Here is a 16,454-nt window from a genome sequence, read left to right as displayed (position 1 = left end):
GTGATATCAAGCTCATGAAGCAATGAAACCAGAGACAGAGCTTATAGAGTCAAATGTATCATAATGTATTTATTTCTGTAGACTATAACGTGTTCTAAGTGTAACTTAGGAACATGCACCTTAGTGAGTGTAGAAAATATTTGTATCCTCTTTGTGAGAGTAAACCAAACACTCAAACCAAATCATCTATTTATCATTTATAAAGCCTGAAGAGGCTAGGGAAAGAATACTTGTAAAAGCTTGGAGAGGCTTGTCAAAGAATCCTCACTAGGAGCCTGAAGAGGCTAAATAAAGAATACTAGCGCTAATGAGTGAGGTTAGCTGGCTTAGGTAATTGGAAAGCCATCTAACTTATTTAATAAAATTAATAAAACAAAAATTACATTAACAAAAATAAAATAATAGACTTATTTAATTATTCAATTCCAAACTACTTAAATTTCAGCCCATTAATCCTTCTTTATCATATGACTTTGGGCTTGTTAGTCTTTAATTTTACCCGACTGGATTCACATCATCCATCCATGCTTCTATGAATCTTGGAACTTCATTTAAGGAAAACAAACATAACAAAAACTTGTTAAATACTATTAAAAGAAAATATAATTTTCTCTTAACAATGAAATGCTAGGACAAACAATTTTTACTCCCTGTAGTAATAGAATAATCTAGGAGAAATTATACCATTGAAATGAAGGCAAAGTAATGAGGCCATAGACATTGATCCATTCGTACTTCTAAAGGCAAGAAGCTATAATTAAGTGAAAACACAAAAATATTAAAACTTAATTAATATATTTATTGACATGCAATGCAACCTTCAAATTAGCTAATAAATCACCATAACCATCTACCTTTCATGAGTGTTTCCCTTAAGATTAGAGTAGCAAGCTCCCTATTAACCCATTTCTCACTTTATGAGGCTTTGGTTGTATTTAGGCATGCTTAAGGAATAAAAATTTGGGAATATTAACCTGCAATATTGAAATTCTTATAGGGGAAATTAGTACATGCACACCAAAAAGAAAAAATAGTCAATTTCTTAATGTATAAATATTAATGTAATAACTAAAGCCATAACCAAAAACCACTCATCATGACGAGCAATAATAAATGTTTTATTATTATTATGTATGCCTATTAAGAATGTTGTCACAACACGTATAAGCACCGAAAAACAAAAAATGAAACTTAGTACAATCACACACGTGTTAATCGATGAGCAAGGTTGTGCTCAAGCGCTCAAAATCAATTTTTTCCAACACCAAAGCAACTCCAAATTTTAATCACCAAAGCATAAAATAATAAAATGCAAACTAATTTTGGGCTTTGGTGTAATCAATTGATGTTAGAATTTCTTGATATTTTCTATGGTAGTAAATGAATTTAGCCACGATCTAATTTAAGTGCTATCTTCAAAATCAAAATTAATTTAAGCACAATCAAACGATATTAGAATATATAGACAATTGTTATGATTTGAGTAAATGTTTGATATGGATAAAAAAATTAATTACTGAATTAAAAAGAGAACGGAAATGCATGCCTGTAATTGCTAAGAACTCACAAACCGAGGGACAACATGTGCATGTCTTAATGAGCTCGAAAAGAAACTCTATAACCAAAATGAATGTTTAACTTAGTATTTAATAATGAATAATCATTAAACCAAGCATAAGATAAATTGCACCATCAAAATTGAGAAAAAAGATATGAATTCATACCAACAACTAACAACATTTTATTTATGAATTTCATAGCAAGGTAGTTAGATCTAAACCATTGCTCTATCCATGCTTTTGTGAACCTTGGAACTACATTCAAGGAAAAAAGAAACATAAACAAAAACTTTTTTAAATACTATTAAAAGAAAATATAATTTTCTCTCAACAATGAAATGCTAGAACAAACAATTTTTACTTCTCATAATAACAATATAATCTAGGAGAAATTATACCATTGAAATGAAGACAAAGTAGTGAGACCATAGACATTGATCCATTGATGCTTCTAAAGGCAAGAAGCTATAATTAAGCGAAACACAAAGATATCAAAACTTATTAATATATTTCTTGATGTGCAATGCGACCTTCAAATTAGCTAATAAATGGCCATAGCCATCCACCTTTCATGAGTGCCTCCCTTAGGATCAGAGTAGCAGGCTCCTTCTTAACCTCTAATGACATTTTGGCCATGATTTTTCATCCATAGCCTTGCTGCATTCTTAGCATTGCTATTTTGTATATTATCATCATTTTGTTATTATCTTTTTGTAAGGATACTTCCTCTTTTTATGATGGAAGCAAAAGCCTCCACCTTTTCCTTTGGACAAAAAATCAATTTCTTTCCCCTTTTAAAACTCAACTTCTATAAGTGTTTTAAAATATAAAGAAAGTAAATACAATCAAAATAATCAAAGGAAGGAAGGAAAGGAAAGAAAGAAACATAAGCCCATGGTATTCTAACATACAAATTCAAAAATAAATAACTCACCTCTTTACCCTTCAACTCAACCTTAATTTTTGATCAACTCAGCCTCCGCCAAAAATTCATCCAACAAATGCATAATATATTATAAATAATAAATAACAAATAATATTTTTTAAATGCATGAAACTTACTAATGCATTAAATAATATGTCTTAGCAACTCTTCTCAACAATTTAACTAGAAGCCATAAAATGAAATAAGTCAAGAATGATAACAAAAAATTAAAAAGCAATAATAAAGTGTGAAACTTTCCAAGAAATGAGTAGCATTATGGTTACTCTAAAAAGATAAAAATTTACACATTTGCCAAAGACAAAGACAAGATCAGAATTCTCCTGACGTTGTATGTTGTAACCAAAGAGACATAAATAATTAGACACTCACTTAGAAAAAGTTATTATGTTGTCTATTTTCATTTAAATTTGAATTTGAGTATTAAAAAATAAATTCCCATAAAAATTAATTAGAAATACCTATAATACAAAGTGTGAATGCTTGTTTATATATTCTAATCCATGGTTTACCATAATTTTTGTTTTTAAGGTGTTATAACAAGTTCAAATGACTTTTTAGGAGCACATTTGAAACTAAAACATGCATCTAAATTTGCCAAACCATTCAAAAATGATGTAAAAAATTGTAATAAAACACTTCTATGAGAAAGTCAAGAGATAGGAAACTATGAATATACCATTTTTGCATAGCCCTCACTCTCTTCTCTTAGAAGGTTGAATTTGGTTTGTTGATATAAGAGTCAGGTAGTAACTCGGACATGAAATCATTAGCACAAATAAATCATATGCATTCAAGAATTGAATTTCCATTCAAGTAGACAAATAATTTTTGTATGTTTGATATAAACAACAAAACCAGAGATAACTAAAGCTTAACATCAAAAAAGTTATGCAGTTTATGCAATCATGTATAATTGGTAGATAATCAATGTCCTATTTGCAATTATATATACCACAATATAAGTTTGAGCTCATTGGCTTTTCCATAGTGCTTTAATCAATTGTTTCAGACATTTCTAATATAGATATTCAAATAGAAATATTGGTTACATTGATACACAAACACTCTCACACACAGAGAAACACACAAAGACACATATACACACAAAGACATGCACACACCTAAACACAAACACAAACACAAATACAGACAGGCAAAAACACACACACACAAAAATACTCACACCTAACCCCACACAAAAACACAAATACAAACATAGACATAGACACACGCATACTTAGACACAAAAACACACAAACACAAAAAAAAAAGCATACATAAACACGCACTCACAAGGACACAAACACAATCACAAGCAGACACAAAGAAGCACACACACATAGACACATATACACACAAAGACATGCACACACCTAAACAAAAACACAAACACAAATATAGACAAGCATAAACACATACACACAAAAACACTCACACCTAACCCCACGCACAAACACATACACACAGAGATACCCATACTCAACCCCACACAAAAACGCAAATACAAACACAGACATAGACACACGCATACTCAGACACAAAAACACACAAACACAAAAAAAAGACACGCATACATAGGCACGCACTCACAAGGACACAAACACAATCACAAGCACATACAAAAACACACACACACATAGAGAAGCACACAAATAGACACACACAAGCACATGCAAATGTACATACAAACACACACCTATATAGACACACAAATACATAGAAACACACAAACACATACACATAAGGACACACAGACGCACACAAACAAACATATACATAGATAGATAGTGTTACAGATATTGTGAATATATTACAGATATTGTGGATACATATATTATGGTTATTATCCTCACTATCAATTAGGGATATGATTATATTAGTTTCCATAATATAAGAGATTAGTATCTCTATCATTTATTGTATTCACTCTATAAATAAGATTGGCGTGTGTACAACAATACACACAATTCCTGAATCACAACATGGTATCTAGAGCTTAGGTTCTATTCCTTTAGATTTTTTTTCTTTTTCTTCTTGCAGAGGCCTTCACCACCATCGTTGACCGCTGCCTCCGACCACCGACCCCGCCCGCCGCCGCCGACTACCACCGCCAGTCGACCGTTGCTGCCGCCCGCCGGCCGACCACCGCCGCTGAACATCGATCGCTGTCGATTGTCGACTGCCGCCGCCGACCTCCGACCGCCGCCGGCCGACACCACCGATTGCCGCCCGCCGCCAATCGCCGCCGCCACCCACCTCCACCGTCGTCCATATCAACGACCTCCGTTCGCCACTGATATTCGTCTTTCATGGCTACTTCTACTTCAACTACAACATTTACCAACATCCCTCCGATTTCGTGTGAAAAGTTGACCGGAGCAACCAATTATACCACTTGGGCAGCTGCGGTTCAACTTTAGTTTCGTGGTCAAGGACGTGCTGACCACTTAACCACTCACTTTTATGCAATTGCTACCGATAACCGTGAGTAGTGGCAACAAATTGATGTCTCACTGTGTACGGTTCTTTAGTTTTCTATTGCTCCGAACCTTCAACATTCTTATCAAGCATTCGACACATGTTACGATGTTTGGCACAAGGCCAAGAAAAATTACACTAATAATGTTCAACGTCTTTACAACGTCATCACCACTATGATGACCACTAAGCTTGAGAATAGGGACATACAGACATATTTGAGTAAGCTTGACCGTCTGATTGCTGATTACAATAATTTAATGCCTTACTCCTCTTATGTGGCGAGCTTTGAGAAACAGCGAAACCAGTTCTTCATGATTCTTGCACTTGCTGGCCTTCCTCCTGAGCTTGAGTCTGTCCGTAATCAGATTTTGTCTTCCCTTATTATTCCTACATACGACATTGCTCTCCATCTCTCATACTGTGGTTACTCCTTCTGCAACTGCTGCAGACTCCTCTGCTCTTGTTTCTCACTCATCTAATCATGGTAGTGGATGTAAGAAGGTCGTGAAAAACAGAATCGTCGTTGCAATTATTGCCACCTCTTTGGTCATCTTGAAGTCAACTGTCGCATAAAGGCCCGAGAAGAGTCATCATCAGCGAATGTTGCTCATGTGCCCAATACTACCTCCTTTGCCAGCTCTTCCTCTCTTACAGATGTCACTATTTCTGCCTCTGACTATGAAGATCTTCTTCAGCTTCGAGCAGCCCAACAATCTGCCTCTCCTGCCACTACCGTGGCTCACTCTGGTAATCCTGTAGCCTTTATGTCTCAGTCTCCTTCTCTTGGACCTTGGATTCTTGACTCCGGTGCATCTGATCATATGACTGGTAATCAATCTTATTTCCTTAAATTGTCTTTCTCTGACTCCTTGCCACCTGTTACTCTTGCCGATGGTTCTCAAATTAAAGTTCATGGCATTGGTCAAATTCACCCACTCCCTCACCTCCCTTTACACTCTGTTCTGTTTGTTCCTGGTTGTCCTTTTAATTTAATTTCTATTAGCAAACTCACCAGTACCCTTGATTTCTCTGTGTTGTTTGTTAATAATTCTGTTCTTATTCAGGATCGGCGTACTAGACAGACGATTGGAGCAGGACATGAGTCTGGGGGATTGTATCGTCTCTCATCACCGATTGCGTGTGTTTCCACCTCTGCCGATCTTGCTCATCAACGTCTTGGTCATCCCAGTTTGGAGAAATTACGACTTTTAGTTCCTAGCCTTTCTACCGTTAAAAGCATCCAGTGTGAGTCATGTCAATTAGGGAAACATGTTCGTCAGTCTTATCAATCTAGTGTCCATAAATGTGCTGCGTCACCATTTACCCTGGTTCACTCTGATATTTAGGGACCTAGTCGAGTCTATTCAACTTTAGGTTATTCTTATTTTGTTACCTTTATTGATGATTTTTCGCGTTGTACTTGGGTTTTCTTAATGAAACACCATTCTGATGTTTTTCATATCTTTCAAAGTTTTTTCACTGAAATTGCTTCTCAATTTGGTCAATCTATTAAAATCTTACGCACTGATAATGCAAAAGAGTATTTATCTTCAAAATTCCAGTCTTTTCTTTCCTCCCAAGGTATTCTTCATCAGACCTCTTATGCCCACACACCACAGCAAAATGGTGTAGCTGAACGCAGAAATCGTCATTTGGTTGAGACAGCTTGTACTATTCTCCTTCATCACAAAGTTCCACTTTGATTCTAGGGTGATGCGATTCTTAGAGCACCTCCAGCCGCAGGTGCTTAGAGTGTTGCTTGTTGATAAGCAACGGTGCTTGTTAGAAACTGCCATTGGAGTGATCCTACATGGCATTTGAGTTGCTTAAAATTTTTTTGGTGTTGCTTGTACAAGGCAAGGTGCTTAGCACTGTCAAGAGAATTTTAATTGGTTAAAATGATCTACGTGGAATGTGGAGCAGATTTATGAAAATAAAAAAAAAACAGAAAAAAAAACATGTTCACCTCATCTTCGTTCGTCCCTGGAGGTCTGCCAACGCTGGCCCGTGTCGCCGGTCGCCGTTCGCCGCGTCGCCGGTTGCCGTTCGCTCGTTGCCGGTCGCGCTTCGCTGGTGGTGTGTCTCCGCGCGCGACCCCCTAAGCCCGCGACCCTTCCGCGCGCGACACCCTCCGCGCGACCCAGTCAGCACGTTCATCTCCTCCGTGCGGCCAGACCCCTCCGCCACGAGCGCGCGACTCCATATAGCCAGACCCGCCGCCGGCGCGGGAACCACCTTTGCCCCGCGAGCGCCAGAAGCCCCCAGTCGAACCCCTCCGCCCCGCATGTGACCACCTCCGGCCGCGACCCCTTCGCGCGCGACCCTCCGCGCGCGACCCCTCCACGCGCGACCCCTCCGAAAGATCAACACCTCCGCGCGCCGGTCGGAGAAGAGAGAGTGAATAGAGAGTGCCGGTCGGAGAAGAGAGATTGCAGGGAGAGTGAAGGGAATACTTTTGGTATTTTTATTATTATGTAATATTTTTTTTATTTGTGATATTCACGTAGAGTTGTTTTTATTATTAAAATTTTTTATTTTTTTTATTATGTAATTTTTTTTATTATTACAATTTTTTAATTATGTAATTTTTTTTAATTATTAGTTATTCATATTTATATATTATTTATAATAATTAATTTTATAAATTTTTTTTATAAAATATAATGTGAGGTGTCAAAAAGTGTAGTATGAGTTGTAAAAAAGTTGAGGTGCTTATAAGCAATTTGCATTGGAGCAAAAGTTGTAAAAATATAGTATGAGTTGCTTATGAGTGATGTGGCATAGTGGGACCCATTTAAAGTGGTTGGGAGTTGCTTATAAGCAACTCCCATTGTAGATGCTCTTACTGCCTGTTACTTGATTAATCGCATGCCCTCCTCTATTTTCAGCAATCAAATCCCATACACCATCTTGTATCCACAAAAAGATCTCTATCCTATTCCACTTCGTGTCTTTGGTTGTACATGTTTTGTCCATGATCTCACTCCAGGTAAAGATAAATTTTCTGCTAAGTCTCTCAAGTGTATATTTCTTGGTTATTCTAGACTCCAAAAGGGTATCGTTGTTTTTGTCCACAACTTCAACGCTATATTGTTTCCGCTGACGCTTCCTTCTTTGAGTCATCCTCTCCTTTCTTTTATGAGGATATTACTAGTCATACTTCTTTGGATGATCAACCTACTATTCCAACTCTGGCTCCGGCTTTAGTAATTGATCCACCACCATTACTTGTCTATCAGCGTAGGACACGTCATCCACAGGTGGTTCCATCTACAACTTCCTCAGCTTCATCTTCTGCTCCAACCGACTCTCTAGCGACGCCTCCTGCACTTGAACATCCTTTGCCTGAGTTACCCATTGCCATTCATAAAGGTATTCAAACTACCCGCAATCCTTATCCTTTATATGCTGGTACTCTTTCTTGTCATCGATTATCTCCTTCCTACTTTTCTTTTGTTTCCTCTTTGGATTCTGTGTCTATTCCCAAGTCTACAGGTAAAGCTATGGCTGATTCTCGGTGGAGACAGGCAATGCTGGATGAAATGGATGCTTTGCAGACTAGTGGCATGTGAGAGTTGGTACCTTTACCACCTGACAAGTCTACCGTTGGTTTTCCATGGGTTTACACAGTGAAAGTTGCACCAGATGGTAGCATTGACCGCTTTAAAGCGAGATTGGTTGCAAAGGGCTATACTCAAATCTATGGCCTCAATTATGGGGATACTTTCTCCCCTGTCGCCAAGATGACGTCTGTTCGCTTGTTTCTTGCTATGGCTACAATTCGTCATTGGCCATTACACCAATTGGATATTAAAAATGCCTTTTTAAATGGTGAATTGCAAGAAGAGGTTTATATGGATCAGCCCCCTGGCTTTATTGCTTCCGGTGAGACTCACCTTGTTTGTCGTCTTCATCGTTCTCTTTATGGCTTGAAGCAATCTCCTCGTGCTTGGTTTGGACGTTTCAACTCGGCCTTGATTGAGTTTGGTATGACTCGTTGTGAGGCTGACCACTCTGTTTTCTTCCTTCACTCCTCATCTGGAATTTGTATTTATTTAGTGGTGTCTGTTGATGACATTGTCATTACTGGTGATGACTCCAATGGTATTTGTCGCCTAAAATCTCATCTTCAACGCCAATTTCAGATGAAAGACCTTGGTCCACTTAGATATTTTTTTGGGATCGAGGTTGCTCACTCCATTTCTGGTATTGCAATTTCCCAAAGAAAATATGCTCTGGACATTCTCACTGAGACTGGTATGGTTGACTGCCGCCCTACTGATACTCCAATGGATCCCAACATCAAGCTTCTTCCTGGTCAAGGGGAGCCATTAGATGACCCAGAAAGATATCGTAGACTTGTTGGCAGACTTAACTATATTACTGTCACTAGGGATGGCAAATAAACCCGTACCCGTGGGTAATACCCGAACCCGTCCTGATTTTGACGGGGAATACCTGCTTTGACCGGGTACGGGTACGGGTACGGGTAAAACCCGATAAAAGAAATTGGGTACGGGTACGGGGACGGGTATATACGTACCCGCCCCGTCCCCGTCCCCGGTTAAATACCCGTCCCCGGTTTAGTTATTTTAAAAAAATTAACATTTCAAATATTGTTCTAAAATCTAAAGGCCACGCTGAGCAACGCAAACTTAGGGTTTCAATTTTCAAATCCCATTCCCACTCCAGCCTCCGACCAAGCACTCTACTTTCTCCATCCAAGCCACCGCACTAGCCACGGAGCCACCGCACTAGCCACTCCAGCCTCTACTTTCTCCTTCCGAGCGGCTCCCTCACCACGACTGGTACGTCTCTCTCTCGCTCAATCTTCTTTCTTCCTTCCCTCGCAGTCCACTCGCTATTGTTTCTTCGTTTTCCTTGTCCTTATGGCTGTTTTATTTTTCAGATATGAAACAGGGGACCATGTTGGTGTTTACTGTGAGAATTTTTCTGAAACTGTGGAAGAGGCAATAAGGTTAATAGGTTTGTCACCAGATACCTATTTCTCAATCCATAATGATGACGAAGATGGGAAACCACTTAGTGGAAGTTCCTTGCCACCTCCATTCCCACCCTGTACTTTAAGAACAGCAATTGCACGATATGCGGATGTTTTGAGTTCACCCAAGAAGGTGCTTGTTTTGAGTTTGATGCATCCTTACTTTCAGCCTTGTCCCTTTAACTTTGCTAGAGATTCACTTTTTGTTCACAATTAATAATACCTTGAAAACATAAAGATAAGTTAAAAATATTTTTTTTTTAAATAATTTTTTTACGGGTACGGATACGGGTACTAGTATACCCAATACCCGACGGGGACGGGGATGGGACAAAATTTACATACCCGACGGGTATGGGAACGGGGACGGGTATGAGTTTGAGTCGCGGGGACGGGGACATGTATCATGAAACCCGTACCCGCCCCGCCCCGTTGCCATCCCTAACTGTCACCAGGCCAGACATCGCATTCCCAGTAAGTGTGGTAAGCCAATTCATTAACGATCCTCGTGATAGTCATTGGACTACAGCAATGCGGATACTCAGATATATCAAGAAGGCACCGGGCCGAGGACTACTATACGAGGACAAAGGCAATTCCAAAATTGTCTGTTATTCAGATGCTGATTGGGCAGGATCACCATCAGACAGAAGGTCTACCTCTGGCTATTGTGTTCTAATTGGAGGCAACCTAATTTCATGGAAAAGAAAGAAGCAAACTACAGTTGCTAGATCTACTGCGAAAGCTGAATATCGTGCTATGGCAGCAGTTGCAAGTGAAGTTACATGGCTACAACAACTTCTCAAGCAACTTCAAATTGGAGACACTCAGGGAACTAAACTCATCTATGATAATGAAGCTGCTCTCCACATTGCTTCCAATCCAGTTTTCCATGAGCGGACTAAACACATAGAAATAGATTGTCATTTTGTAAGAGAAAAAGTGCTCTCAGGAGAAATCACCACTGAATTTGTCCACTCTAGTGACCAGTTAGCAGATGTGTTCACAAAATCTCTTAAAGGGCCTCGGGTTGATTATATTTGTAACAAGCTTGGTGCATATGATATATATGCTCCAGCTTGGGGGGGAGTGTTACAGATATTGTGAATATATTACAGATATTGTGGATACATATATTATGGTTATTATCCTCACTATCAATTAGGGATATGATTAGATTAGTTTCCATAATATAAGAGATTAGTATCTCTATCATTTATTGTATTCACTCTATAAATAAGATTGGTGTGTGTACAACAATACACACAATTCCTGAATCACAATAGATAGTTACAACACACACAAAGACACAAACAACATTGACACATAGACATATACATGCACACACACATAGACATGCGCGCACATACAAACACACATAGACTCATACACACAAAGACAGGCGCACACACACAAAAACACGCACAAATACCCAAATACACACACAAATAGACATACACATAGACATTAACACACACAAACAAAGAAACTCTCACATAGACACGTAGAATCAAACAAACACACATAAATACACAGACACACACATAGACCCAAAGACCCAAACATTGGCAAACAAACACAAATAGACGTAGACACAAAGAACCATACACACAGAAAATCACAATAGACATATACACAGACACACACAAAAGTAAACACAAACACAAACAAAGATAGACAAAGTCACAGACACAAACACAGAGACTCACACACATACATCACCACACAAACACAGAGAGACACACCATAAAGAAAAACACACATAAAGTTACAAAGACACACAGACAAAGACACACGCACACAGATAGATATAGAGACACACAAACACACCTACAAGCACACACACACACACATAGACACTAACAGACACACTAACACCAAAACACACATAGAGTCATAAATACATATACACTCACACGCATAGAGACACAAATCGATAAACACACACAAAGACACAAATGCATAGATACACAAAAAGACAACCAAACACCTAAATGCAAACAAAGACATAGAGACACACATAGGCACATACACAGACACATACACATAGAGACACCAAAACCAAACCACACAAAAACACAAACGTAAACACAGACACAAACATACTCACACACACACTCAAACAAAAAAGACAAACACCCAAACACAGACACACGCACATAGAAATACACACACAAACACATACAAACATACACAAACAAAAAATCAACATAAACACACAAAAAGACATAATCATGCAAATTGGGGGACATATATAGGGCTTTCTTACACTATACTTTTCTCATCAGGAATAAAACATCCATCAAATCATAACCGTCTTTATATTTCGACATCAGGCTTGGTCATAATCATAAAAGAATCTTATACCCTATTCATCATTTGCCGATAAAAGCACTTATCATGTAAATGTAAAATACACACACACAAAGCACAAAGACACACAATTTGACACACATAAACAAAGACACAAAAAAAACATACACACACAAACAACAGTCACACAAACACACACAGAGAGACATATTCAAACAACACAAAAATGCATAGACAAACAAATAAACACATGCACACACAAACACACACAGACACATGCACGGACAAACTACATAGGCGCACACATGGATACACACAAACATAAACACACACATATAAACACAAACACACATAAAGACACCTAGACACACACACAAGCATAAAGAAACACACAAAAACTCACACACACACATAGATGCACCGAAACACACAAAGACACAAGCATAAATACACACACAAAGAGTGACTGACACAAACACATAAACATAGAAAAACATATACAGGCACACAAACACAAAGATAGTGACACATACATAACCACACAAACACAGAAAAAGACATGTAGACAGATACACAAACATACACAAACACAAACACACAGATACATGCACACACAAAAGTACACAGGCACACACAGATACACACACAAACACAGACACACACAAGCACAAAGGCAAGAGGAACATAGACACACATAAAAACTCAGCAATAATTATACATAGAGACACACAACCACGCACGCAGAGACAGACACAACCACACAAAATAAACCCATGGCACACATATACTCACAAATAGATGTGCAAACACACGCAGACACACAAAAAGACACCAAGACACACACACACTTAGACACAAAAATACACGCTTACACACAAAGATACACACAACGCACACATACACACTGATAGAAACATGCCAAGGCCAAGAGGAATGAGATGATTTTGAAGACCTTTTCTTATATTGTATATAAACTTGTACATATTTCCCTTGTATAGGCTTATTTTTGCCTTTGTATTTGTAAGGCACTTTATTTCCTTTTATTAGTCATTGTATATTGTTTTTAGGGTGGGTTACTTGGAGACTTTAACTCCATTTAACCTCATCTTTTGATACACTCATTTTCTATTTTTTCAGTAATAGAAGTAGGGTGGCATTTATCAATGCTTGAGGGTGTGACTAGTAATTGGGCCAGAATTGAGCCTAGGCAAAATTTTACATATTGGACTCATTTTGCTCCTAATTTTTCATAGATTTGATTTAGCTAGGTCTCATCATTTTTGGATGAACCTAACTAAACCAAATCAAACATTTTTGAAAATAATTCATGGAGTCAAAATGACCAAGGCCACATAGCTCCCATCCATGGTCGGAATTGCTTCCACACTTGGAAGCTTTGAGAAGCTTGTGCTACAAGCTTCTCCTTAACTTACTTTCCAAGCAAGCTAAATGAGAAGCTTGCTCCACAAGCCTCTTAACTAGCTTGGATGGTCAAGCCGACCAAAAAATCAACATAAACAAACACTTACGCACACACGAACAAAAAATCAACATAAACACACAAAAAGACATAGTCACGCAAACTAGGGGACATATATAGGGTTTTCTTACCCTATACTTTTCCCATGATGAATAAAACATGCATTGAATCATAACCGTCTTTACATTTCGACATCATGCTTAGGCATAATCATAAAAGGATGTTATACCTTATTCATCATTTGGCGATTAAAACACTCATCATGTAAATGTAGCATACACACATAAAAGCACACAAAAAACACACAGTTTGACACACGCTCACAAAAATTATACAAACAAACACATAAACATAAAAAAGACATACACAAACACTCACACGTAGACACACACATAAACAAAGACACAAAAAACACACATAGAGACACACATACAACACTCACAAACTCATAAACACACACAAACAAAGACAAAGACACATACCCACAAATAGACACACATAGATGCATGCAAACAACACATATGAAAATGCATAGACAAACAAACAAACACATGCGCACACAAACACACACAAAGAGATGCACACACAAAGAGATGCACACACACAGACATAGACACAAAGAAATATAGACACACACAGACACGTGCACACACAAATTACACGGGCATACACATAAATACACACACAAACATAGACACACATATAAATACATACACCTAAACACACACATAAGCACAAGGACACACAGACACACACATAGAGATACACAAACACACAAAGACACAAGCACAAATACACACACAAAGAGTGATTGACACAAACACATAAACACAAAGAAACACATACAGGCACACAAATACAAAGATAGGCACAAACACACACACATAAAGACACATATACACATAAGCACAAAGACACACACAAACATAGGCACACAAAAACTCAAAGCTACAACATACATAGAAACACAACCAAAAACAGAGACACCAAGACACACACCCACACACAGAAACACACGTAGATATATAGACACAGAAAAGACACCAAGACACTCACACCCACACACACTTAGACACAAAAACACATTTACACACAAAGATAGACTCACTGATTCACACATACACACACAGACGCACAATCAAAAACACGCTTACACACAAAGATAGACACACTAACGCACACGTACACACAGACACACAATCAAAGAAACACACGTAAACACACACATAAACACACGCACAGAGTTACACACTAACAAACACAAGCACTCATACACACATAGTCACGGATACAGAGACACTCACACGTGTAGAGACACACTCTGACAAACACAGCCACAGACACACAAATACATAAACACTCATAAACATAGACATACATGAACATAGTGAAACACACAAACACCTAAACACACACACACAAAGGCACAGACGCACAAAATCATAGACACACCCAAACATAAACAAAGACATAGACACACACACAAATAAACACAAACAAAATGTCACACAAAGAAACACAAATAAATTCACACATACACACACAAGGACACATACACACAAACACAAGCACAAATACACAAACAAGTAGACACAGACATAGACACACACATAAACATAGAGAAACACACAAAAACATATAGACAGACACAACCACACATAAACAGACAAAAACACAAACACCTAGACACACAAATGCACATACATCCAAACACACACACACAAATAGACATAGACAAACATACACGAGCGCGCACACACACCCAAACATGTACATACACAAACACAAATAGAAAGACACATAAACATAGAGGCACACAAATATAGAGAAACACATAGGCACACAAACACAAACACATACAAACACAGAGATAAACATACACACACTCAGGCACAATAACACAAACACAAAAAGACAAATAGAAACATAAACACAAACAAAGACAGACAAAGTCACATACACAAACACAGACACACAAACACAACCACATGCACAAACAAACAAACAAACAAACACGTACACAGAGACACACACTCAAACACACACAAATAAAAACACACAATGTTATAAACACAGATATAAACACATAAACACATAAACACAAGCAGGGACACACGGAGGCACACAAACAAACAAATACACAAATAGGTAGTTACAACACACACATAGACACAAACAACATTGACACATAGACTAAGACATATAAACACATACACACATAGACACGCACATACTTACAAAAACACATAAACACATACACACATACACACAAAGACACAGGCACACAAACATAGAGATACACACACACAAAGGCACATAAACACATAAAGATGCACACACACAGAGACATTAACACACATAAACAAAGAAACTCTCACACAGATAAATAATCAGAAAAACACACACATAAGTAATCAGAAAGACACCAAGACACACACACCCATACACACGCTTAGACACAAAAACACATGTTTACACACAAAGATAGACACACTGATTCACACATACACACACATGCACATAATTAGAAACACACGCTTACACACAAAGATAGACGCACTAACACACACGTACACACAGACACACAATCAAAGAAACACACGTAAACACACACATAAACACACTCACATAGTTACACAGTAACAAACACAAAAACAGTTACACACTAACAAA

The 16,454-nt window shown here is 38.1% G+C and overlaps 1 protein-coding gene across 1 annotated transcript; it reads left to right on the top strand.

The window, feature by feature from the left end:
- Window positions 1–307: 307 nt before the first annotated feature.
- LOC145955046 (uncharacterized) lies at window positions 308–10,205 on the top strand. The gene is made up of 9 exons (XM_083069742.1): window positions 308–316; window positions 4,546–4,866; window positions 5,037–5,406; window positions 5,488–6,314; window positions 6,910–7,444; window positions 7,823–7,935; window positions 8,031–8,550; window positions 8,617–9,384; window positions 9,907–10,205. Exons 1-9 carry the CDS (start codon window positions 308–310, stop codon window positions 10,203–10,205), a joined length of 3,762 nt encoding a protein of 1,253 aa, XP_082925868.1.
- The last annotated feature ends 6,249 nt before the right edge of the window (window positions 10,206–16,454 follow it).

This window comes from Cajanus cajan, chromosome 2 (genome assembly GCF_000230855.2).
Source record: "Cajanus cajan strain Asha chromosome 2, NIPB_CcT2T_4, whole genome shotgun sequence".
Lineage (NCBI taxonomy): Eukaryota > Viridiplantae > Streptophyta > Magnoliopsida > Fabales > Fabaceae > Cajanus > Cajanus cajan.
The sequence above is the reverse complement of the archived record's forward strand: the minus strand, read 5'-3'. Positions and strand labels throughout refer to the sequence as shown.